This window comes from Microcaecilia unicolor, chromosome 3 (assembly GCF_901765095.1).
Source record: "Microcaecilia unicolor chromosome 3, aMicUni1.1, whole genome shotgun sequence".
NCBI classification, from domain to species: Eukaryota; Metazoa; Chordata; class Amphibia; order Gymnophiona; family Siphonopidae; genus Microcaecilia; species Microcaecilia unicolor.
The window spans coordinates 125,900,007-125,927,645 of record NC_044033.1 but is presented as its reverse complement, the minus strand read 5'-3'; the positions used below and the strand labels follow the sequence as shown (position 1 = coordinate 125,927,645).

At 42.4% G+C, this 27,639-nt stretch overlaps 1 protein-coding gene across 1 annotated transcript in view; it reads left to right on the top strand.

The window, feature by feature from the left end:
• The window catches only part of KIF16B (kinesin family member 16B), a 382,671-nt gene that overhangs the window by 207,838 nt on the left and 147,194 nt on the right, over positions 1-27,639 (top strand). The window contains 3 exon segments of the mRNA XM_030196349.1: positions 2,048-2,288; positions 2,290-3,401; positions 12,244-12,402. Of these exon segments, the coding sequence (XP_030052209.1) occupies positions 2,048-2,288; positions 2,290-3,401; positions 12,244-12,402 (1,512 nt within the window).

Sequence of the window (27,639 nt, the reverse complement as noted above, 5' to 3'; positions counted from 1 at the left end):
CAGCACAGACTCCTGAGGGACTGCACTAACTACCCTTCTCCATTGAGAATACTGACTATTCAGTCCTACTCTCTGCTTCCTATCCTTCAACCAGCTCTTAATCCATAGTAATACCCTACCTCCGATCCCATGACTCTCCAGTTTCCTCTGGAGTCTTTCATGAGTATCATCAGCCCTTCATCCAGCAGTCTGATGTGAAAGGCTGTTGCTTTCTACCAAAGATATTTTCTCAGGAAAAGCGACATTTGTGAATATTTTCAACCAATCTTTAATAAATTTGCCTTCTGAAAGTAACTTCCCTGTCTTAGCCAAAGCTTCAGATATTAGATAACTGACCTTAGTTGTTGTTTCTGATGTTTGTCTTGCAATCTTGAAGAATGACCGTTGTTCCACAACACTGTTTTAATGTGTTAACTCGATCAAATTGAGTTGGGCCCATAACAGCATTGTATTTTGCAGCATGTTTTGTCAAATAGTGTTGCTTACCATTGTATTCTTTGCAAACCGATGTTGTTTCTTGACAAATAAAACATAATAGGCTTTTGGAATATTTGATAACAAAATAGTGAGCCATCTATGACTCCTTAAAAACTCAACCTTTGGCGGCAATTTTTCATTTCCTGCATGTCGGTGGAGGCATGATAAGAAATGAGCAGATATAAGTTCACGTACCCCTCATGTAACACCACCCCCCCCCCCCCCCAGCCTTCACTACATACACTTCACAAATTAAGTGCCAAAAAAAATCAAAATAATGCAACAATATTTACAGTATTCAGGAAATACATACAAATATATTAACACTTAGCTCCCAGACAGGCCTAGCTCCGTAGACCATAATCTTCTTGAACCCCCAAGATGCCACAATCTGCATACAGTACAACATCAGAAAAACAGAAAGTGATCTATGTCCTTCTGTACTGCACAAATATAGAGAGCAGATATAAATGTCAAAAACTGACAAATTCAAATTACTAAATCATAAATTATTGGCTCTGAATCTATCCAGAACCAAGTTGTTCATCATTAATCACTTGCTGTCTCATTATTTACCTTCATAATTGCTGTTTAGTGATACTGAGCTTAAAATCATACACCACATTTGTAGTCTAGGTATGATTCAGGACACTGCATTGGTTATGCAAGAACAAGTCAGTCATACTTTTGAGTGCAATTTATATCTTAAAGTTGCTTTCATAATTACTGTTTAATGATACTGAGCTTAAAATCACACAGAAGATTTGTAGTCTGGGAGTGATGCACTCATTTTTCATTTGATTGCAACTTATATCTTAAGGTTGACCTCATAATTGCTGATACTGAGCTTAAAATCACGTAGCCGATTTGTAGTCTGAGTGTGATTCAGGACTCTGCATTGGCTATGCAAGAACAAGTCAAAAGACAGTCAAACACATTTTTGTTTTGCTTTTAATATAGAGAAGAGCCAAAAAGGGCCACTTGCACGGTGAGAGGCCAACACCCTGCCAGGCACTGCCTTCAACCTGTCTCATTCCCCTCACCTTCAATGGAGATTTGCTTCCCTGCTGTGAGTGGTCCGCAGAAGCTCCGGGTGAAGTCCTACGATAGGATCCGCTTCTCTGCTGCAACTGGTTTCACCATGAGTTTGAGCTGCGCAACGCAGTAAGTTGAGGCTGTTCTCATGGTATCAAGTCCCCATGGGAACAGAATCAACTTCTGGTGCCGCATGGCTCAGCCTCATGGTGAAACCTGTTGTGACAGAGAAGCAGATCATATCAGAGGACTTTATCCAGAGTTTCTGCAGACCAAGTAAAAGAGGTTGACAGGCCGAGTTCTGGTCCATGGGCTGCGGCTTGGACAAGCCTACTCTAGAATGTTTGGCTCTTGAATTACTGGCAATTTTAAACAATATTCAGATAGCCAATTTCTGCATTATATTGTTGGGAATGTCTATAAAGATTGCTTCCTATCCTAACTTGTTCTGTTAAGTTGTAAGAAAATCTATGTTGTAGCAATGAAAACGTGTAGTTAATATGAAGGATTAATATGTGTAATTTTTTGATCTTAGGAGACTAATAAAAGAAATGGAAGAGAGACAAAGATGGGAAAAAGCAGAACTGGAGAAAAAGCAACAAGAGGTAGAATTTCAACGCAAAGAAACTGAAATAGTACAGCTGCAAATCAGAAAACAAGAGGAAAGCCTGAAGCGTCGAAGTTTAGACATTGAAAGCAGGTTAAAAGATTTGCTAGCTGAAAAAGAGAAATTTGAAGAAGTACGGCTTAGAGAGCAGCAGGAAATTGAAATGCAAAAAAAAAAAGCAAGAAGAAGAATGTTTTATTCGTGTTCAGGAAGAATTGCACAGACTACATGAACTTCATGACACAGAGAAAGCCAAGAAAATGGAAATATTTAGAGATCTGGAAAAACTTAAAAGGGAGAAGGATGAACAATATATGAAGATGGAGTGTGAAAAGAAAAGACTTGAAGAACAAGAAAAAGAACAAAAAACACTCGTGGGTCGCCTAGAAGAACAGCTTCGAATGAAACAGGAGATGATTAAGCTAGTCAAGAGACGTGATGTCCACTGGGTCGAAGAGGAAAAAAGGATTCTTGAAGGCATTCGAGAAGATCTCTTGGAAGCTAAGGAAGCTAGATGTGAGGGTGAAGAAGATCCTGAAGAGGTTGAGAAAGCAACACAGAATTACATGAATTTTAAAAGGACGCAGCTAGAACAATTGTCCAGTTTGGTGGAAGATATGGTTCAACAAAGAAAACTCCTTGAAAGGGAAATAGATGAGGATAATGAAACACTTGACTTAAGGCTTGCTTATAAAGATCATCAGAATCTTCTCAGTGGAGATGAAGACAGTGCTATAGATGCTGCACAGGTAGCTGAAGAATCTGACCAAATAAAGCAAACTGAAAACAGGTTACAATATAAAATGCGACAGCTTCAGTATTTGAAAGAGAATCACTTGCCTGCTTTGTTAGAAGAGAAACAAAGAACTGATGACATTCTTGATAGGGGTTTACTAGGCTTGGACAATACTCTTTATCAAATTGAGAAAGAAATTGAGGAAAAAGAAGAACATCTTGCACAGTACCGAGATGATACAAATCAATTACAACAGCTTCAAGAAACATTTGAATTCACAGCTAACATTGCACGACAAGAAGAGAAAGTTCGTAAAAAAGAAAAAGAAATTCTTGAATCCAGAGAAAAACAGCAAAGAGAGGCCTTAGAACAAGCTGTTGCTAAACTGGAGAGAAGGCACTCTGCTCTTCAGCGCCATTCCATCATAGACCTTGAAATTAAAGAGCAAAAAAGGAAAATTGCCACTTTGAATAGTGGTAAAGAACAGGCAGGACTACAGGCCAGTTTAGAGACTGAGCAGAAGACTTTAGAACAAGAAAGAGCACGGTGAGTTTTAAGTTAAATGTCAGTTTTATCGGAGTGTTTATTAGGCAGCAGTTAAAGGGTAACTTTTTTGTAGAAATGTAAATGTGTGTATAGTCTATATAAATGAAAGTACCAGCTTACCTGAGCAATAAGGTACCAACCCAATCAGTTGTCCATAGTCCATTAATCTTACCTTGGATGAAAGATGGCTACTTTTTGAAAACCAGTTTTAACTAGGTAATATATACTTTCTTTGGTTGAAGAGAGTTTGGTCTGATGATTGTAAGCAGTTTAAAACATGTTCAGTACTGGAATTTTGTTTTTCTACGAGGACAAACAGAACATAGTATCTCATATGAGTGGTTTTGTCATGAATGGAGCCCTTGGGTGGATGCTGCGTAGTGTTCTGTAATTTCTGGCCCCCACTGCATATGCATGAGTGCAGGGGCGTAGCCACGGGTGGGCCCACTTTGGGCTCAGGCCCATCCAGCAACGGTGCATGCTGCAGGCCTTCTTTCCCTCGGGCCCTCCCTCCCCTTCGGGCAGCGCCGCAGTCTACAGCAAAGCTGCACGGCACCGGGTCCATCCTGCCACTAATCTGCTGCCCTCCTCTCCGTTGTCATTGTCTTTGGCAGAGTTGTTACTAGTTCTTCTGTAGCGGATCCGCGCGCTGCCAGGGCTGTCTGCTGCTCTGACTGCTTCCTCTGCGCTGGCCCCGCCTCTTCAGAAAGCGTATCGGAGGTGAGGCTGGCCGGAAGGAAGCAGTCGCAGCAGCAGACAGCCCTGGCAGCGCTGGGATCCGCTGCAGAAGAACTACTCTGCCAGACAGATGATGACAACAGAGGGCAGCAGCATAGCGGCAGGACGGACACGGTGCTGTGTAGCTTTGCTGTACTGTTAGACTGCAGCGCTGCCCGAAGAGGAGGGAGGGCCCGAGGGAAAGAAAGCCTGCAGCCAGCGTGTCAGTGACTGGTGGCTGGGGAAAGGGAAGGAAACAAAACTGCAGCATACTGGCAGGTGGTTGGTTGGTTGGTTGGTTTGTGTGTGTGGTGGTGGGGGGGGGGGGGGGTCGGGGAGGGACAGGTGCACTGTTGGGATGAGGGAGTGAAACAGGGTAGAGCTAGGTGGGGGGAGGGACAGAGAGATGCTGCAAGGGGAAAGAGAGGGAGAATTGTTGGATATGGGTGGGATGGGGAGAGGGAGGGAAAGGGCATGAGAGAAAAAAACGTGTTGGACATGGAAGTGGAAGGGAGGGAGAGATGAGAGGGGAAATGTTGAACATGGCATTGAGGTGAGGGAAAAGAAGGATGGAGAGATGGTGGTGGGGGGGGGGGTAGAGAGAGATGTTAAACCAGGGTCTCAAGGCAGGGAGAGGGAGAAAAGTTGGACATTAAGGTGGAGAAGAGGAAAGGAGAGATGCACAAGCGGGGGAGGGGAGAAAGAGGGAAGATGGATCCAGGGAGGGAAGATAGACAATGGATGGTAGGGAAGAGAAAGGGAAAAATGCTGAACAATGGAGGAGGGGGGAGAGATGGGACAGGAAGATGCTGGTGGTGGGAGGTAAACGGGATAGGGAAATATCAGGCTACGAGGGTGAGGAGGCTAGAAAGAGGGAACAGATGCTGGGCTGGAAGGGTGGGGGGAGGGAGACACTGGGAATGGTGGAAAGCATGGGGGAGAGGCCCAGGGAGTGGAGATGGCAAGGAAAAAATGAGAGAATAGTGATCACAGGGGGTAGAAATATGGTAATGGCGCGAAGATCGAAGATGGAAGGGAATGGAAGGCTGAGAAGGAGAGAGATGGGGAATGGGAGAGCTAGTGGGTGAAAGGAGATGGAAATGTGATAGATATCTGAAAAGTAAAAAGAAGGAAAAGATTTAGAAAGAGGATGAAATTTGAGTGTACAGAGGCAGAAAAGAAAAAAAGAAAGGAAAGAGCTAAAATGGAAGGATCAATATTTCAGAGGTAGGTGTAGTGAGGAAATGAAACGACAGGAGAAAAAAGACAAATGGACAGCCACTTGAAGAATTAGCAGAAGACAGGAAAGCAGGAAAGAGAAATTGGAACCAACATGATGGAAAAATAAAATGTCCAGACAATAAAGGTAGGAAAATCATTTTACTTTGAATGTTTTAAATGGCATATGTTAACTTTGGGAAATGTGCATAGTGGATGTCTTTTTATTGCGTTAAGTAGAAAAGGAAATGCGCTTTTGTTTTGTTTTGGGGTTTTTTTTTTCTCCAGTGTTGCAGTACATGCTGAGGTTCCCAGTTCAATTTTGTCTATATATTTTTATTTCTAATTTGTGATCCCTTGTTCTGTAATTTGTGAGGGTCTGTCAGTGTGACTTTAATGGCAGATGAGGAGATTGGAGAGGAGAGGGAATTGGGGGAGGGGCTTTATTTTCTGCCCTGGTCACCAGCATGGCTAACGGCAGCCCCGAACCTTGCTGTAGCTAGTGGGGATTCCCAAGCCCTACTAGCTGGGGTCTCTTCTGAAGCTGGCCAGAGATGCCTTCTTCTACTGAGCTTGGCAGATGGGGGCAGCATCCTGGAGCCACTGACAACTAAGCATGTATGGGTTGCTGGCATCAGTGGCTCAAGGAGTTGCTGCTGCCTACTGGGCTTGGTGGAGAGGAGTTCTGGCCATCTTTACTGGAGGCCTTCAGCTGACAAGAGATTGGGGATCCTCATCTGCTAAAGTATTTGTATTTTGAATTGGGAAGTGCTGGAGGAGAGGGGGGAGAGAGAAAATTTTGTGCCCACCCACTTTGTGCTCAGGCCCACCCAAAATTGGTTGTCTGGCTACGCCACTGCATAAGTGCCTTCCCACTTGCTTGAGTTGTGTGTGGTGCACAGTTTCACTTTCTCCGTGCAGCTGTAAAGATGTCTTCTATTGCTGAAGTGAGTAATTTTTCTCTGATGGAGATTTTTGATTGCTGCTTCTTGGTTTTAGTTGTAAGTAACATGGGATTTTATTTTGTTCTTCAGGGTTTGTTCCTTTTCCCTTTTTTTTTTTTTAGTTTTTCAGTACTTTTCCGTGTCTTTATTTTTTGGTACCTCATGACTCCTTTAGGCCTAAGCTTCCAGCCAGGTTTTTCCCCAAATCCTGCCAATAGTGCACAGACTGTGTTAGGACCGTGTCTGTTACTAATCTATATGACGTGTGCCTAACATGTCTAGACCCTGATCATAAGTCCTCTAATTGTTTTCTTTGTTCTCAAATGCAGAAGAGAACCCAAAACAGTAGAGAGAACCTGTGTGAGAGACATTTTGGCACACAGAAGTCCAGTCCATCAATATTGGCATTGTTCCTCTTGGCTTCTACAGCTGCACTGGACACTGGAGATACATCGACATCGAGGTGGTCTCCCCCTGCCTTGACATGGTACACCTCCTCAAAGCACGGTGCAAGGAGCCTTGGGGGCATTGATATTGACTATATCTGAGAAGCGTCAGCACAAGGCGGTCCACTTCCCCACCATAGAAGAAGTGTTGATGTGCCAGACTACCTGAAGCTAGGACTCCGCCTCCGATTCAGCTCTGATATCTTCCAGGCTGTCTCCACACTAGCATCGGCTCTGCCTTTAAGGAGCAGCTCCATGTTACAAGAAGAGCTGGGGCGTATCCTGGATTGGCACAATGCCAAGGCATCGAGGGCACCAGCAACAGCTTCATCCCTGTTATTCGGTCATTGATGCCAATGCCTCACTGGTTATTGAAGCTGGTACCAACTGATGTAGTGCTTCTTTCCAGCCCATTGGAGGAAGAAGCTACCCCAGAATTCAGAAGAGGACCCACACCTCAGTGCTCCTTCCAGAAGATAGAGACAGACCCAGACCCCTGGTGATCTGAGGTTGAGCCAAAGGACTTCTTGAAGGAGAGATCCCTTAGTCTTCCTTGAGACTTCTCCCTAACTCAGGAAAGGAGGAAGTCACCATCTAGACATACAGAAAATTACATATAACATCACCAACATTCAAACTATTTAGCAAACAACCAGCATTTCTGAAGTTTACTAAATTTTAAATAATTCTGATCAATTCTAATTTCCACAGGCAAGGAATTCCATAATCTTGGTACCACTGAGCTATGCCATTTCTTGTGGCTGCTGGTAACACTAATTAGCTCTTATTAACAAGATAGTTAAAATATTATCCATTTCTAAATTCTAACAAGGATCATATCAGTACTGTGACCATAAAGAATTTTAAAAGCCGTGCAAAAAGACTTAAATTCAACAAAGAACTGCAATAATCAAACAGAGAAAAAAATCATAGCATGTGCTATTCTTTGAAGATCATCCAATGTGAAAGAAGATTGAATTTGACGCAAGAAACTTAGCTTCACAAAGGCAATAATTTGAGTCAGATGTTTAATCTGGGAATTGCCCTTTAAAGAGGAGTCTAACCAGAATCCCAGATTGTGTATAGAAGTTTGAAGAGTAATAATTTTACTGTCTAACACAGGATTCAAATGTGGAAGTCTTAACAGTATTACCACCCAAAAGAAACAATGTTGTCTTATCCACATTGACCTTAAAAGAATGTGTTAACAAAACAAAAACTCATACACTCAAATCATTAAGGGGGTCTAAGGGGGTCTTTTACTAAAGATTAGCTCGATTTATCTGCAGCAGGGCCCATTTTATTCCTATGGGCCCTGCTGCGGATAACTCGAGCTAATCTTTAGTTAAAGACCCCCTAAGTGTAGAAGTTACAGGGAAAATAATTTGCACATCATCATCATTTATATAATAAGATAATTGTAAAGAATTCAATAAAGAGCCAAGCAAGCTGAAAAAGATATTTAAAGGAATAGGAGATATTGGAGAGCCCTGAGGCACTCCATATCCAGGTGACCATGTCAGAGGTATCATAGCATTTTTACTGACTCGATATTTCCAATTATTCAGAAATACAGAAAACCAAGATTGAATCAATCTTTCAATTCCAGTAGAGTCCAGTTTTCGAAGTATGTCATGGTCAACTAAATTGAAAGCTGATGAAAGATCTAATTGCTTCAACGTTGCCGATTGACCTTTGTCTATAATTGGCCTAAGTTCTGAAGGTAGCAATAATAAGTATGACTTAGTACTATAACATCTACAAAATCTGGATTGCCTGTTATCTAATAAGTTGAATCAGTCAATCTGTTCCTGAAAATGAAAAGCAACTATTGCTTCTGCAACTTTAATAATGGTATGCCCACAGTGAGGCAATTAGTTGGCACAGTGGTCAATAGGTTTAGAAGAGCCTTTTAGAATAAGGGTAAGAGTAATAGTTCTTTCTTGCAGAAAACAGCCTTATTCCAAGATCATATTCAAAAAGGAAGACAACAAACACTATGCTTCAGGGGGAAGAAGTTTATATATCATTGAAAGGCAGGGATGTTGGTCACAATACCCTTTTCTAAATTTAGCTACAAACATAGATGACAGATCATATTTGACTGGTGGAAATTTTTCCAAAAATTGATCTGATGAGACCCCTTGCACCCCAAGAGTTTGTAAATTGTACAGTTCATCATTTTGCCTAATCATCTGCAATTCAGCGCTAAGCAAATAATTAGGTCCTGGAAGTGATTCAGCTGGGCTATGCACTTGAGTTTGCAGAACCCATTTCACATACATTTATGGTTTACCCCGTGGGCTAAAGCAACTTTCAGTAAGGGAGGGGAAAGGGAAATGGGGCTTGATATGCCGCCTTTCTGAGGTTTTTGCAACTACATTCAAAGCGGTTTACATATATTCAGGTACTTATTTAGTACCAGGAGCAATGGAGAGTTCTGTGACTTGCCCAGAGTCACAAGGAGCTGCAGTGGGAATCAAACCCAGTTCCCCAGGATCAAAGTCCACTGCACTAACCACTAGGCTAGAGGGAGACCTTGTGTTGCCTGTTCCCTCTGGGAGCCATTAAGCCAGTGCCACCACAGAAGTGTGAACAGAGCTGTTATTCCCAAGAATGGGGGAGACTTTCCAGCCAATTGTTCTCAAGGGAGTGAGTGCTTTCTTGGAAGTCCTGCATTTCTAGATGGAGTCTCTTCATTTGAATCTCAGCAGAATTCTCATGTTTGGATTGGTCACAGCCCCTCAGATATTTGCCAAGGTAATGATCTTGCTGTGGCATTCCTTCACAAAGAAGGGGTCAGAGTGCATCCCTACCTTGACAGTTGACTGAATTTGACTGATTTGAAACAGGACGTTTAGAGGGCAATGGCTCAGGTGGTCTACTTCCTGCAAAGCCTCAGCTGAGTGCTACACTTTGTCAAGAGTTTGAACCATTTCAAGTCCTCGAGTAAATAGAGATTAGTTTTTGGTCAGTGCTTCAAGTTTATTCAGTGCTTTCTATCCCACCTATTAGTGAACCAGCTAGGCGGCTTACAGTCTACAGGGAAGCCTGGGTGAGAAGGTTTCAGTCACAGTTCCAGACTTTCTGTGCACTCTCAACTCCAAAAGTTTCAGTTTACCTGCAGTTGCTTAGTTACATGGTCCTGGAGGTTGTTTCATGGACAAAGACCCACATGCAGCCTCTTTACCACGCTCTGTTGTCCTGTTGGATTTGGGGAGGGGGGGTAGTCTCACCGGTTCAAAGTTTGGTTCCTCTGCCAGACTCAATTCAGAGTTGCCTAGACTGGTTCAGTCCCACATCACCTCTTGAGGAAAGTTCCTTTGGAACCACTAGATTGAATTGTGGTTATTACAGATGCGAGTTTCAGAGGCTGTGGAGCCCACTGTTTGGACAGGGTGACTCAGGGGCACTAGTGAACCCTGGAGGCTTTGTGGTCCATAAATCACTTGGAGGGAAGAACTATTGGTCTAGCCTTGCTTTACTTCCTCCCTCTAGTTCAAGGTTGTGTGGTGCATCTGCTATCTGACAACATTGCATCTGTGGTGTATGCCAACTAACAGGGAGCTACCAGGAGTGCAGAGATCTCTCTGGAGTTTGATGAGCTGTGTGCATGCATTGAGTTGCTCTTGCTAGCACACTTACTGGCCCATGTTGAAGGGGATGGACATTGTCCATGAGAACTTTCTCAGCTGGGAGTGCTAGACCTGGGGTGTTTGTTGAGTTAAGATTTTTTTTTAAGAATTGTACTAAGTTTATAGTTTACCTGGTAGTGGAGAGATTTATGTTGCTATTGCTCAGATGACAGGAGAATCAAATTATGGGGGTTTTTTTGGCTTTTTTTTATGATGACTTCCATGGGGGAAAGGATCTAGTTCTGATCTGATGGGAAGTTGGATTTTTTGTGAATATCATTCATGTTTACATTTAACTCACAAGAGCTACCAAACAGTGTCAAACCAAAGGTCTGTGAGGATACATGCAGTATATGAGCATTTTCTGTCTGAGGTGTCCCAAATAAAAAAAAAGATTGAGAACCACTTCTCTAGCGCCTCTTCAGCTTTTAAAAAGCAAAACAACATTCAGATTTTTCCAAATGTGTTCCCTGATGTACCACTAGAAAACCTCACTCTCATTGGCCTTCAATCTCATTTGTTATGGTGATGAATCTCTTTTGGAGTTTCTTTAGGGCTCTTTGGGATGGGCCGCTCCTGATGTCTCTGCCGCTTGGCCTAGTAAAGAGAGATTTGAGAGAGTTCAAACTGAAGAGGATGTTCAGCTAAAGGTGTCCAGCAATTTGTGTATAATCAGGAGTCTGGAGAGACCCGGAGACCCAATCCGAGGAATTCCTAAAAATTTCAAACTGTTGAACATCTTTGTGTGTACCTATAGGGTGCATCTCCCTGAACTGACTTGGCAGTCCAGTATCATCTGTGCATTCCATTCATACATCAGAAAGAAATTAGTACTTTATCTGTTTTTTTCTTGTGAACTTTTATGTTTCTCATGTAGAAACTAAACTACCTTTTGTTGCTTTCAGAACTGTTGGTGTCTTATATATTTGGGTGGTTCGATCCTTCTGCCCACCAGAGCCCACTTTTCCTTTAAAAAGTTATCCTTATGGATGTGGTCAAACAGGGGTACACAAGAAGGAGTAAAAATACGTTTCAAAATTGTATTTTTACTTTAAATTTAACTATATTTGTGCATTTCACCTAAGAAGTTTCTTGTTGGGGAGAAGATGGGAGGCAGCTATGTGATTTAAGTGCAGGCCCCACAGGAAGCCTCCACACTGGTGCAGAACAACTTTGAAGCACCAGAAGAGTTATAGGGGACAATGGCCACATGCGTAAGGGAGGGGGCACAGGAGATGAAATGCTAGAATTTGGGAGGGTTGTGAGAAGAAGGGGAGATTCTGAACCCATTGTAGGTGGGTATGGAGAGACAGAGACTGGGTGAAGACTTGTGGGAGGAGGGGCATGCTCTTCTGCCATGTATTTCTTTTCTAACCTTTAAAGGTATTTCACTTGTACTTATAAATGTAGGTTAGAAATTGGTTGAGATGGAGGTAATAAAGGATAATGGTAAACGAATTTCACTCTGAGAATAGGGACATTACGAGTTCTTGGTCTGTTTATTTTCAACATTTTTGTAAGAGAGATTGCTGAAGGGCTATCTAGAAGGGTTTATCTCTTTGTGTATTATACCAAAATACATAACAAGTTAAGAACATAAGAAAAGCCATATCAAGATAGACCAAGGTCCATCAAGCCCACTGTCCAGTCCAGGTATTAATAGACAGACATGGGGAAGCTACTGCTTGCCCTGAGATTGGTAGCATTGAATGTTGCCACCGTTTGGGTTTCTGCCAGGTACTTGTGACCTGGTTTGGTCACTGTTAGAAACAGGATACTGGGCTAGATGTGCCATAACAAACAGACAGTGAATTTCTCAGACATGAGTTAGATATATTTTTTAAAGCCTTTGTAACAAATTATTTTCAAAATCTACATACAGGTTATCACAAGAAATTCAGCAACTGAAGCAGAAAATATTTGAGAGTGATATTGTTCACAAAGGTCATCATCTAACAGTGGAAGAGAAAAGCTCTTATACCAGTTCCCCTTCCAGCCCTGTAAAATTGCATTCTCACCTCCTTCCATTGAATGATGACAGGTACATAATCAGATTATTTTTTCCTCCCACTTATCTGAATACTAAAACTAATTTGTATGTATCATATTGTAGCTAGGTAATTCAGTAAGCATTTATTGTTCATCACCTAGAAATGTGGTTATCCTAATCTCCTTTTTTGATTTTACTTCTAAAATGTGATAACTTGATACAAAAATACCTTGCTTGCTTTCCTGTTTTCACACACATTTATAACCCTTCATGTAGCTGTCGTGTCCAGGCAACAATAGATCCCTTGCTGACTGAATGCTGGAGGGAAACCTTTTCTGAGACTAGTCTTCAGCTCTTCTCTTGTGCCAGCAAGATTTGCTGCAGTAGGGGTAACTGTCTTCCCTTCTGCATTTTGAACATTTCTCATTTATTGCCTATACTTGCTGTGCCGGCCTAGTAGAGACACCAGCTGTGCTGACATAATGTTGTTTTTACATCAAGTCTCAGTAAAGTCTCGATTATCTGATGTAAACGGGACCAGCCCATTTATTTATTAGGGTTTATTTACCGCCTTTTTGAAGGAATTCACTCAAGGCGGTGTACAGTAAGAATAAATCAGACATGAACAATAGACAATTACAGCAGTAAAAATACCGTATTTTTCGGACTATAAGACGCACCGGACCATAAGACGCACCTAGGTTTTCCTCCCAAATTTGGAGGAAAAAAAAAGTGCATCTTATAGTCCGAAAAATAGTTACAGGCCCCCCTCCCTGTTCCAGGCACCCTCCCTCTGTTACAGGCACCCTCCCTCCCTCCCTCCCTCTGTTACAGGCACACCCGCTCTCTCCCTCCGTCGGAATTTTAAAACTCCTCACCTCGTCAGTGTGACTCGCGGTAGCAGCAGCGCTTCAGCATGCATGTTGCTCGGCGATCTTCACTCAGCCTTGGCGGGACCAGAGAGCTGAGAGAGAGAAGGCTGAGTGAAGATCACCGAGCAACATGCACGCTGAAGCGCTGCTGCTATCGCGAGTCACACCGACGAGGTGAGGAGTTTTAAAATTCCGACGGAGGGAGAGAGGGGGGTGTGCCTGTAACGGAGGGAGGGAGGGAGGATGCCTTTAACGGAGGGAGATGCCTGTAACGGAGGGAGGGAGGTGCCTGTAACAGAGGGTTGCTACATTCGGACTATAAGACGCAACAACATTTTCCTCCCAAATTTGGGAGGAAAAAAGTGCGTCTTATAGTCTGAAAAATACGGTAAGTTGGACAATATGGAAAACAATGGGAAATCCTTAACAATGCACGGAGAACATACTTTCTGCACGAAAAACAGGCATACAGTGGGGGAAATAAGTATTTGATCCCTTGCTGATTTTGTAAGTTTGCCCACTGACAAAGACATGAGCAGCCCATAATTGAAGGGTAGGTTATTGGTAACAGTGAGAGATAGCACATCACAAATTAAATCCGGAAAATCACATTGTGGAAAGTATATGAATTTATTTGCATTCTGCAGAGGGAAATAAGTATTTGATCCCCCACCAACCAGTAAGAGATCTGGCCCCTACAGACCAGGTAGATGCTCCAAATCAACTCGTTACCTGCATGACAGACAGCTGTCGGCAATGGTCACCTGTATGAAAGACACCTGTCCACAGACTCAGTGAATCAGTCAGACTCTAACCTCTACAAAATGGCCAAGAGCAAGGAGCTGTCTAAGGATGTCAGGGACAAGATCATACACCTGCACAAGGCTGGAATGGGCTACAAAACCATCAGTAAGACGCTGGGCGAGAAGGAGACAACTGTTGGTGCCATAGTAAGAAAATGGAAGAAGTACAAAATGACTGTCAATCGACAAAGATCTGGGGCTCCACGCAAAATCTCACCTCGTGGGGTATCCTTGATCATGAGGAAGGTTAGAAATCAGCCTACAACTACAAGGGGGGAACTTGTCAATGATCTCAAGGCAGCTGGGACCACTGTCACCACGAAAACCATTGGTAACACATTACGACATAACGGATTGCAATCCTGCAGTGCCCGCAAGGTCCCCCTGCTCCGGAAGGCACATGTGACGGCCCGTCTGAAGTTTGCCAGTGAACACCTGGATGATGCCGAGAGTGATTGGGAGAAGGTGCTGTGGTCAGATGAGACAAAAATTGAGCTCTTTGGCATGAACTCAACTCGCCGTGTTTGGAGGAAGAGAAATGCTGCCTATGACCCAAAGAACACCGTCCCCACTGTCAAGCATGGAGGTGGAAATGTTATGTTTTGGGGGTGTTTCTCTGCTAAGGGCACAGGACTACTTCACCGCATCAATGGGAGAATGGATGGGGCCATGTACCGTACAATTCTGAGTGACAACCTCCTTCCCTCCGCCAGGGCCTTAAAAATGGGTCGTGGCTGGGTCTTCCAGCACGACAATGACCCAAAACATACAGCCAAGGCAACAAAGGAGTGGCTCAGGAAGAAGCACATTAGGGTCATGGAGTGGCCTAGCCAGTCACCAGACCTTAATCCCATTGAAAACTTATGGAGGGAGCTGAAGCTGCGAGTTGCCAAGCGACAGCCCAGAACTCTTAATGATTTAGAGATGATCTGCAAAGAGGAGTGGACCAAAATTCCTCCTGACATGTGTGCAAACCTCATCATCAACTACAGAAGACGTCTGACCGCTGTGCTTGCCAACAAGGGTTTTGCCACCAAGTATTAGGTCTTGTTTGCCAGAGGGATTAAATACTTATTTCCCTCTGCAGAATGCAAATAAATTCATATGCTTTCCACAATGTGATTTTCCGGATTTAATTTGTGATGTGCTATCTCTCACTGTTACCAATAACCTACCCTTCAATTATGGGCTGCTCATGTCTTTGTCAGTGGGCAAACTTACAAAATCAGCAAGGGATCAAATACTTATTTCCCCCACTGTAGGTTATCTTTAATTAAAATATTGTTTATTAACACTAATCAGCAATGAAAATAATTGTAAAGCTGACAATTTGAACACAAATATAGAGCAGTATACACAGCAATTGTACAGCAGGGTATGTGAACAGAAATACTGTACAGGTACAGAACTGAGCAAGGGAAGCCATATTTATCAATTGCATATACATAAATACAGAACCAAGCAGAGCCCTATTTCTCAAGATCCACTGCATGTTCAGCCTCACTCGAGTTGTCTTCTCTCGTCAATAACAGTACCGTATGAAGCAGAAATCGATAGCAGAACCAAGCAGAGCCCCATGTCTCAACTGGAAACCCTCTAGATCTAAGAATGAGAGTAAGAATAAAGAAAGAGCTGTAAACGTAAATGAATAAACAGAGATACAGTAGGTGTACATTTGGTACTGCATAAAACTCATTGTGCACAAGAATCTTACCATGGTTCCATTTCTGCAAAAGCATGGGCTCAGATCAAAAATAGATCCCTAGCAGGAAAAGCAGGCTCTTAGGTCACATAGTACAGGCTCAAAAATGTTTGCAAAAGTACGGTCTCGGATTAAGAATGGTTCCCTGGCAGGAAAGCAAGGTCTCAGCTCAAAGCATCTTTAATGTTCACTTTCTTTAGCACTCCCTTTCTGCAAAAATTTTTGCGAGGAATAGCCTAGTGGTTAGTGCAGTGGACTTTGATCCTGGGGAACTGAGTTCATTCCCACTGCAGCTCCTTGTGACTCTGGGCAAGTCACTTTAACCCTCCATTGCCCCTGGTACAAAATAAGTACCTGATTATATGTAAACCGCTTTGAATGTAGTTGCAAAAACCTCAGAAAGGCGGTATATCAAGTCCCATTTCCCCTTCCGTCCCTTTCCTTCTATAGACAAAACAACTTTTTCCCTCTTTCGACTGTGCAAAAATTGCTGCCATGCTGTAAAAGCAGGGTCTCGGCTCAAAACTTTTCTATGGTTCTCTTGCTGCACAAGCTATTCCAAAAGTTGGTCTTATGTGCCTTCAAAATATGGGCATCTTGTTTATGTTTTGTTTTGGACTGCTGGAATTGGCAAGTTCATTGTTGTTCATACCACCTTTCCCTCCACTAAGGCATCTGGTACCATAATGTACTCTTTACAGATTTCACTTTATCTTTGGCTCTAGATTATACATATGCTGAAAATTTTAAAGTTTTCTAGTTATAATGTTACCATATTTTAAGGCATCTTTTTTCTCTGGCAGAGAATTCTCATTTGTTTCTCTATGTTATCCTCTATCGGGAAGGGAATCTTTGCATGTCCACATTCTAGTGTGCTTTTTCATATTACCAGGATGACCAGGTTTGTTTCTTGAAACATTAATGGGCTAATTCACCCCATTAAACTTAAAAGGGTACTATCAGCTTTTAAGAAATCACAAGCTATGATTGCCTTTCTCCAAGAAACTCACTTGACTGATGTAGAACATGAAAAATTGCAAACCGCTTGAGTTGCTCAGGTATTTTACTCTTATTTCTCTAAATCAAAACGAGGAGTAGCTATTTAATTGCAAAAGACTTCCCCTTTATACTAGAATCTAACATACAATACCCTGACGGTAGGTATGTTATTGTAATCAGGAAACTGGATGGTAATTATATAACTTTAGCTAATATATATGCTCCTAATAACTCCTTTTCATTTTTTGTGAATTTCTTTCGGGTGCTAAATCTTCATTAAAAGTTTCTCTCTGTTTATGCGGCAATTTTAACTGTGTTTATTTATTTATTTATTGTTTGCTTATATCCCACATTTTCCCACTCATGCAGGCACAATGTGGCTTACAAAACATTAAATAAAATTACAGAATAGGAAGCTTAGAAAAGTATACAAGGAGTAAGCAGGGGGAAAAGCATCTAACAGGGTGAACTAGCGGGGTAAGAGACAGGAGGGGTGTTAACTTTATAAATCTGAAAATTATTTCAAGACTAATCCTGCTAACGAGCTTATTTTACAAAATGTAAAGGATTTATCACTCATAGACATCTAGCACATAATGCATGCAGGAGAGAGGGACTATTCATTTTTCTCTGCACTCCATGATTCTTTCACTAGAATTGATTATAGGTTTGTGACAAACTCAGGGAAAAGTGAGCTCTTAGGCTGTTGCCAGCAAACCACCCAAAGAAGGACTGGAAAAAGAAAACTGGACTGAACTGGCAGGACTGTCAGCAGGCCACCACTTTCAGGCCTCCTGCAGGTATGAACTCAGCTGATCCTAGAAGAGCCCTTCCCTGGACACAGCACTCCCAGAAGTAGACTCCAAAAATATGCTTAAAACCGCTTTATTCCATCATCAAGGCCAAGACCTTTCCTCTTCCAGACACAGTCCTTGGTTATAGCACATATCACCCCTTTTTCCTCCCCCCCCCACGCCGGCCACAGTTTCTGGATACAGTTTAAATCATTCACTGCTTCCCCAGCATGGCCTGATTCCTGGACACAGTTTTAAATCACTCACTGTTTCACCAGCATGGCAGTGTTCTGAACACAGTTCAAGTCACTCAATGTTTCCCCAGCATGGCACCACTTCTGGACACAATTTAAATTACTCACTGCTTCCTAGCATAGCATGACTTCTGGACACAGTTTAAATCACTCACTGCTTCCTAGCATAGCATGACTTCTGGACACAGTTTAAATCACTCACTGCTTCCCCAGCATGGCATGACTTCTGGACACAGTTTAAATGACTCTCTGCCTCCCCAGCATGGCATGACTTCTGGACATAGTTCGAATCACTCACTGCTTCCCCAGCATGGCCAGGTTCCTGGACACAGTTCAAGTCACTACCTGTTTCTCCAGCCGGGTCTGACTTCTGGCCACAGCTGAAATCATTCACTGCTTTAAAGCAAGGCACCTCTCTCCCCCTTGAGTGGAACAGCTGCTTAACTTTTCCTCCAAGCTTTCCCCAGCCTTGAAGAAGGTTTGTTATGAAGCCTTTCAACTTCTTCCCTTGTACCTGAGCTAGAGCAGCAATCTCCATGGGCTCACTTCCCCAGTCATCTTGGGCTTGGATCTCCTCTCTGACCTCTTTCTCCCCTTCCCATTCCATGGGCTCCTCTCCCTTTATGGTCCACCGCTGGTCCTCTCCCTCCTGATTATTCCTCCTCAGCCAATCCCCCTCCTCTCTGGATCCTGGGATCTGTAGTTCCCTTGCTGCTTCCTTTGCTTGCCCCCAGGGCTTTGCAGGGGTTCTTGGGAACTGTAGTCCTCCTCCCTTATCCGGCTCTTGGGAAACGTATGCCTCTGTTGGGGCGTGGCTTCCCAACCCCTAGGATCCTGGGACTTGTAGTTGGAATCCCGGATATGAAACCTACCCATCTTGCTCCTCTCCCAGATCCCTTCTTCCCTGACCCTCAGGGGTTCCTCACAGCACACAGGCAAGAACAGACTATAAGTGCAATAAGCACACAGGCAAATGCAAAGAAACAACACTTGGCTAGGCAGTAACAGGGTACACAGGAACACAGCCAAGTAAATCTAGAAGAAAGACACTTAAATGGGTCGCAAGACCAAACTGGAACCCAAGCACAACGGCAAAAGAGAACACCCGTACACACAGGCAGAGGCCTAACAAGAAAAGAACAAACACAGGAAGGCTGAACAAACACAAGCAGCAAAGCTGTACTGGAGCCCACACAAACACAAGGGCAGAAGACAAACCCAGTCACACAAGCACATAAACAAGAACCAAGGCAGAAGTGCTACAATGCACACTAGCAAACAAGCAAGAAACAAGGCAGAAGTGCTAAACAAGCACACAGGAAAACCTGGAGGCCTTTGAAGTTGCAAAGGCCAAGTTTGAATGTCCTCCCGTTCCTTTTGAGAGCCTTCACTGATGATGTCATGAGTTCAGAAAAGAGGCTTGAAACACACTGAACACCAGAGTGAGGCTTGAAACACAGAAGAAGTGGTAGCAAAGGCAACAATGCAAGAAAAACACAGTCTGGAGCCACCTCTGAGGCTGACCACCAGAAGACAAGGTGAGCCTGAAAATGGGGGCACAACCACAGTCGTGACAAGGTTCATATCTTCCTCACTTCACTCTGAGTGTATTCACCCTGATAAAACCAGTTTTATATGGAATCGATACTGCTCAGATAATATTAGGTGCCTCATTAATGTGATTTATCACACCTCTAAGACCTGACAATCTTGTCTCTAGGTGCGGAAAAGCCATTTAATAATATAGAATGGCCTTATTTATTTTGTGTTCTCCAGAAGTTTGGTTTTGGTCCACATTTTTTTTCCTGGATACATGCTATATGCTTGAAACCCTCTGCATCTATTATCATTAATGGTGCCCTTTCTCAGCCTTTCTGTTTACACAGATAGACTCCTCAAAGATGCCTTTTGCTGCTCCTCTTTGCTTTAGCATTAGAACCTTTTTCTATTTCCATAAGATCAACCCAGACTATTCAGGGCATTGCTATTAATGCAAGACACATAAAATCTTATATTCTGGTGACCCGTTGCTTTTTCTAAGCGACCTTCCAAATTCTTACCCTATTTTTTTTCTCCATTATAGCAGAATTTGGCTCTATGTCTGGTTTTGCTATTAACTTCGAAACTTGGGTATAAGTGTTTCAAATCACCTAAATCATCTATATGAACTTAATCATCTGCCACTGTTGCATGCCTTGCATCAGAAAGTTCTTTCTATTCAAAATTCCGACTACTACTACTTGTGGTTGGGGTGAATTAATATATTTAAAATCTTTATCTTCCCTAAAATACTTTTTTTTTAATTGATGAGCTTACCGATCTCCATTCCCAGGAATTTCTTTGTAAAATTAAGATCATACATTATATGTTATATTTGGTATAATAAGAGACCGCTTGTTAAATCCCATCTTCTTTTTACCCCCAAACAATAAGGCAGTCTAGGCCTACTAAATTTACAATGGTATTACTGGTCTTCCTGACTATTCAAACCCTTTTCTCGATCACAGTGGGTTAGATTAGAGGAGTCACTTACCTTCCCTTATACACTTTTAGCTTACATTTTAGCCAACCCACATAATTGGTCTTCGATTTTATACAATCACCCTTTTATTCCTTCAGTTCTTCTTAGGTTTGCTTTCTGAAAATCTTTCTCCAGCTATCTCCCTTTCTTTTACTCCACTCATTCCTCTTCTAGCCAACAGTAACATTAGGACTCTAGGTTTGCCTTTTGATTTTAGCTAACTTTCCTTTTGCTAAATTGCTTCTACATGGTAATCCACACAGTCCAGATGAAACTCTCCCTCTTTTAGTATTTCCAAATGAGTCAATTCATCTCCACTAATGTTCCTATTGAACATAGTACCCATTCATTATCATCAGTCGAAGAGGTTCTCTTTCAGAGTCTGTCCTTTAAAAATTTTATCTCATACTTATTTAAAAGTACCTTCCTGACTTTTAGACCCTCTGTTTTTGTTACATGGATCTCTGGGGAAAACTTATAGGAGAACAGTCTATCAAGAACTTCTGAACTACGGTGTGGGACTGCTCTTTCCGTTCGTTTATTTCACTGACACTCACTAATACTCAACTGAGAGTTCTCTATTCTACTTATCTCACTCCACACCAGTTACACAAATGGCAGGTGTAGTCTTCAGCCTTATACAGGAGAGGATGCTCCACCCAAAGAGATATGGCGCTTATTTGGTGGGCATGCCCATATGTTCAGTCTTTTTGGAAAATGACACTTACTTAACATTACCAGCCTACTCCAGATTGACATTCCACTAGAACTCGCTTTCTTTCTTCTGAGAATGCATCAACAGCATCTGTCTTCTCACAAACATTTAGATCTAATCAGACTATTACTATTATAGCCAAAGTTTGCATTGCACAGAAATGGAGATATCCGGCATTACCTCCAAATGCTTTTGGCTGGATAAAGTTTGATGATTAGTCAGAATGGACAGATTAGTCTGGCTGTGGAAACACAAACCTTGGAGACATACTATGTTTTGATCCCCTCTTTTGCAGCCTTCTCCACCCCCTTAACTTAGCCCACTGGTGGACTTCTCTGCTTCCATACAACCTTTTTTCCTTTTGCTGCACATCATATGTGGTGTTATATATACATGTAGTATTTGTGGATTATACTTCCCTTCCTGATCACTTAGCTCTCTTACTTCATGGATGCTTATCCTCCTTGTCCTTCCTGTGTATCTTTCTCAGTCTCTCTTATTGTTGATTCCTGTATATAATGAATTGGTTATTGGTTATATATTGCAGCCTTCCTCAATGATGCTTGTATAATTTACAATGTTTTTTTTATTTTATGTATTTTTGATATGCTGCGTTAATCTTTTTGATTATAAGAATAAAATGTTACTTTTTTATTCTAGGATTCTAGGATTCTAGGATTATTCTAGTAATTCTAGGATTACTTAGCTTGAGAGATCCTGATTAGTTCTATTTTTTTCCAAGTTGCTCAGTTTGGTGCTTCTTGCTCTAGGCATCTGTCTCTTCTGAGAGACTGTATAACTTCTTAATCACAGATCTGCATATATAATAGTTCTGTGAAAAACAAATACTGATGCAGCTATTTCTTTTACAGTAAACTCTACTTAATCCTGTGTTATCTTAATGATACCCATTTATCCTGGAATTCAGAACTACTCAATGTATTGAGGGATGATTTATCACATTATCCTGCTTTCTAATCTGAAGCACATTTCTTCCTGTACTGGTATTTGACAGCTACCACCATATATTAGAGAGTATGTTTGAGTCTTTTCTTTGAACACAGCAAACAAAGAGGCATAGGTACTGTCAAAAGTATAAAGGAAAAAGGAATGTATAAGGGGAAAAGAGGAGCAGGTACTAGAAAAAAAATAAAACCAAATCAGTACAATTAATCATGCAAAAAATAATTTAACATATACTCACAAAATATAGAATAAAGCCCAACAGGGCCATATTTCAGCATAGTGGCTACATTAAGGGTAAAGACACTACTGCTACAAGGCATACTACTTATCATTTCTATAGTACTACTAGATGTACGCAGCACACATAAACAATTAAATAGCATCATGTAGTGAATCAACAGTTATTAGAAATGGAGTCATGATTAGTGTTTCGCATTCACTGCCTACAAAGCAGACAAATATTTTCAAAAATTAACATTCATCAGTAATATAAAAACATGCCATAGGTGATCAACACTTTTAGGTAGAAAATGAATTCATAAGGACCTGTCTGACTCCTAGGTGAGCATGGAAAGCCTCAACCTGGGAAATGATCAAGCACCACCCAAACAGCAGGACCAAAGGTCCAATTTGGTGTTGCCTAGTTACCCTACACTGCCCCCCCCCCCCCCCCCACCTCATCTCACCCCACCCGATACACACACACCACCACCACATTAGCTTGCTGGCTAGAGGCTTAACTGGTTCCCAAGCCAGCTGCAGGGTTTCCTGCCCTGTCCATGCTTGGCAAACCAGCCCTAGGAGTAAGGGTATGGTGGCCAGATACAGCAACCACTTTGTTTGCAGCTGACTACATGCTCCTCCATTCTCATTGGCTTTTTCTCACTTGCATCAGATGCTCCTGCATCACGTGGCTTAAATCGAACAAGAGCTGTAAGGGATGCAAGTTAGATGCAGCCTTTCTTCAGTGGTGGCAGTACCAGCATAAAATCCTGGGCACTAGATTTCAGTTTTAGGCACCATGACATCCTGATGCCTTGAATTTATTGAGCCTTGCCTTATTTGCATAGTAGACCTCCAAAATGAGCCTTCCTGTGCAGTTGCAGGAAGAATATTCTGTGTTCCTGCTCCATAAAGATGGAAAAGTAGCCTAATAGAAACAGTCTTAGCTTTTGGAGGTAAGTATAAAGCTGAGTTCAGGGAGCAGTTTTGTCTTCCTCCTTTAAGGGATCTACAACTAGGAGGTTGTAGAACCACAGTGGGTGGGTTTCCCCACTCGGGGGCCCATGTGAGCCTTGACTTCATATTCTAAGGAGTAAGAGGGAAGAGAAAAGCACAAGGATTGCCAGTGTGATCCATATCTGTCCCCAGACCACTGATGGCCAGAGAGGAGAGGTGTAACGTTTGTGAAATCTGATCCTCAGAAGTGAGTAACAGAGTGAAGCTGCTGCTAGCCAACAGTCCTTATCAGGGAAAGGATTGGACTCTAGAGAGTAGTGGAACTGGTGAGTACTGAGACCCTGAAAGAGATATGAGGTAGGCCCAGAATTTCAGTGTTAATGGACCTACTTGATCTAAGGGAAAGGGGAGCACAGGATAACATAGAACTACAAGAGGTAGAGAGATTGGGAAGAAGTGTGATTGGAGAACAGAAGATCTGTTTGCTTACCAAAGAAGGTTAGATGAGTGAAGTACAAGCCTTAACCTATGCCGAGAAGCTAGGGTGTAACTTTGAAAGACTGATAAAGAGGAGACAGGGTCAATGGTGTACCTAGCTTGCTTGCTACCTGGGGCAGATCACTGCTGTGCCCCCCCCCCCCCAAAGTGCATTACCCCACCACCCTTCCTCCTATCAAGGTGTTGCATGGAGCAGTTACGCGGCTGTCGGCTCTGCCAGTCCCCTGCCGCAAAACAGGAAGTAATGTCAGAGGGAGCAGGGGACCGGTAGAGCCGACAACCGTGCAAATGCTCCCCTTGCTGCCTGCACCCGGGACAGACTGCCCCCACCTCCCCATCCTTGGTATGCTACTGGGCAGGGTGCTAACCACCTTGGAAGAAATATAAGGCACAATATGGAGAGTGTAAAAGATGAGTTTGATGGTGAGATTAATGTTCTGAGAAGACCAAGAATTATAAATCCTTTTTAAACTTTTTGATGTCTTTTGTTCTTATGGACTATTTGCTTCATTGTTTTCTTAGCCCCCTTTTATAAATATTTGTACACTTTTGGAGAACATGACAGACATGGTTTACTCATTATGTGTTATTCGGAGTGTGGCTGGATACATTAGAGCGAAGCAAATCTTAGCAGAAAACAATCAAGAACATATGGGGGTGAATGTCTTATGTTGCGCAGCTACCTTAGTAGAATAGTCTTGAAAACATAATATGTGCCTGTTCTTATTTGATAAAGATTTCCCCAAGTGCACCACTTGCATGATGGTGTTTTTATGAGCAAAATTGAGTACCTTTAATATGACCACTCTTGGTCTGGACATTATGGTCTGCTTGAATCCCACTCTGTGCACTTGCTCCACTCTTAAAGGCCCATAGCAATCTGGGAGTTGTAGTTCCCACTGCAGCCACAATTCAAGGAACCCAATCAGTTCTTTGTCTGCTAGTGATTTAGGTAACCTGACCAACTGGAGATTATTCCTCCTTGATTTGTTCTTGAGGTCTTCCACTCTATCTTCCATTGTTTTCACCCATTGTCACAACTCTGGCTGGGTATCTTCCACTGTTTTATAGCTCCAGCCCTGGCTTGAAAACCCATGCATTCTTTAGCAAGTTCTTCTAATTGATTCTGCACACTCTTCAGCTTGGAAGCGATTGGGCTGAGCCCCCTCTCATGCATCTTCTCCAAGGCCAAAGACATTTCCACAGTGACCTTCGCTACCCAAGCAGATGATACTGATTGAACCGGTGAGTTAGCAAGTGCTACCATTTTGTCTTCTCCTGCTCTATTGCGGAGTTGCTCTTGTGAAGGAAATTTCCCCATCATACTGCTGTCCCTGTCCAAGATTAGTGATCAAGGATATCCTGCCACTGCTACTGCTTCCCACACTGAGTGGAGGGACTCATATTATCCCAAAATTGGGATTTATAAGAAAGGGAGCTGGAGGAGCACTTTTCAGCAGCCTTCTACAGTCATGGTGTCACATGATCCCATGGAATTTCTATTTATAATGATTCTATATTGCAATCTGTTTCCTGCAGAATTTTTTTTAAGTAGTTGCTGTCCGACCCCTCTCTAGCCCAGCCCATCCTAAATTGTCTTGCCATATATGAAACACATATCGTAGAAGTCTGTCCTGTACTGGCCTTAGTTCTTCACAGCCAGAGTTGCCATCTAAGCACCACTTGACACATTTTCACACATTGTGATAAAGTCACATCCAGGATAGTTGGGTTAAGGCAGTGTCAGTTTAAAATACAAGTCCCAGAAAGCATTGCAGGCAAGGAGCCAGGGGGTGAGATGAGGAACCCGGACTGGACTCCTAGCTGCAATGGGAGAAGACATGGGTGTAAGCTAGCAGGATGTGTAGATTGGCTGCCAATAGGGGGAAGAGAGATAGGAAACCCTGTGTGCAGGAGCTCATCATTAGTCTAATGCTTAACTCAGCTGGTATGGGTGTGGAGGGAAGCTAATGGAAGGAGAATGATTGGTTGTGAGAGCAGAAGCCAGGGATTGATTAGGCAGGTGGGAAGGCATCCCAGAGGAGTTCAGTTCAGGAGGAGAGAAGCAGTTGCAGGCTGAAAATCCTTGGGCAAGAGAGGTCCCTAAAGTACTGAAGCAGGCGGAAATCCCTTGGGTGTGAGGAAGTCCCTAAAGTATTGAAACCTCCTGAAAGTAAAGGCTGCTTTGTGATTTAACTGGGATGAGGAACTGATTGAACTGTTTGTCTTGGGAACTGAACTGCTGTTTATTGTGCACTGGATAAAGAGCCCAGACTGAAGCTGACTGTGAGCCTGTATTGAATCATGGTAGGTGCTAGTAGCCTACTGCTTAAAGGGGACTATTTGCCACACACTTTCAGGTGACTTACATGGGCTTAAGATTAAAGATGAATGCTGCTGTTGGAACCGTGTATCAGGTCTACTAGAAACCTGTATGGAATAAAAGCCTTAAAATTGAAGTTGCTGGTGGACATTTGTTTTCTTGACTGTACCATGAGCTTGTGGCTGAAGGAGATTGTTCCATCCTTGGCTGCACCTAGAGGTACCTGGTTACAACATGCAGTCTTTTAAGTTTTATAATCATATATATATATTTTTTTATTATGGATCCTCTGTGTTCATCCTATGCCCTTTTGAATTCTGTTAACCGTTTTTGTTTCCACCTCCTCCCTCAGGAGGGCATTCCAGACATTGACAACCCTTGGCATTCCAGACATTAACAACCCTCTCTTGAAAAAAAAGCAAATTCCTGACATTACGCTACAACCCCTCAACCTCAATTCGTGTCCTCTAGTTTTACTGTTTCCCCATCTGGAAAATATTTGTTTCTATAAGTATTTAAACATCTGTATCATATTTCTCCTATCCTTCCTTTCCTCTAGGGCATGTATATTCATGTCTTCCAGTCTCTTCTCGTATGTCTTTTTGTGCAATCCCATATCATTTTTGTCATTTTCCTCGGAACTGTTTCAAGTCTTTTTATATCCTTAACAAGATATGACCTACAAAACTGAACACAATACTGGCAAGGCTTCACCAGTGACTTGTAGAGGGGTATCAACACCTCATTTCTTCTGTTGATTATACTTCTCTCTATGCAGGTTAGCATCTGTGTGTCTACATCCACTGCCTTGTCACATAGTGTCTTGAGGATCTGAAGTCAACAAAACACTCATTTCAATATTTTTCTCCCTGTCTGTGAATATCAGCCTCTCACTCCTAGCACATATGGCTGTCTTGGATTTCTACTCCCCAAGTTCATCACTCTGCATTTTTTTGCATTAAATTTTAACTGCCAAACATTAGACCTTTCTCCTAACATTTGTAGATCCCATTTCATATTGTGCATTTGGTTGCAAACTTGATATCATCTGCAAAAAGGCAAACTTTATCTTCTAACCCTTCGGCTATGTTGCTCACAAATATGGTGAATAGATTGGGCACCAGCACTGATACTTGATGTACCCTACTATTCACCTTTCCTTCCTCCAAGAGAATTCCATTAAACACCTCCCTCTGGTATCTGTCTGCAACCAGTTCACCACTTTGGGGCCTAACTTCAGTCTGTTGAGTTTATTCAGGAGCCTCCTATGAGAAACCATGTCAAATGCTTCGCTGAAACATAAGCAGATTATATCTAGTGCATGTCCTCAATCTAATTATCTGGTCACCCAGTTAAAGAATTCAGTCAGATTTATTTGACATGATTTAACTTTGATAAAAACCATGTTGCCTCGGATCTTGTAACCCGCGGGATTCCAGAAACTTCACTATCCTTTCCTTCAACAGCGCTTCCATTACATTTCCAATGAGTCTTATTGGCCTGTAATTGTGAAGAGGGACCACATCCGCTCTTCTCCATTCCCTATATCTAACCCTTTATTTATTGCTATATATTCAAATTCTTCCATTTGTTTTTTAAGACTTCTAGCATTTGTGTACAGACATTTCAAAGTGTGTGTGTTGCTTTTTATCTATAACCTGC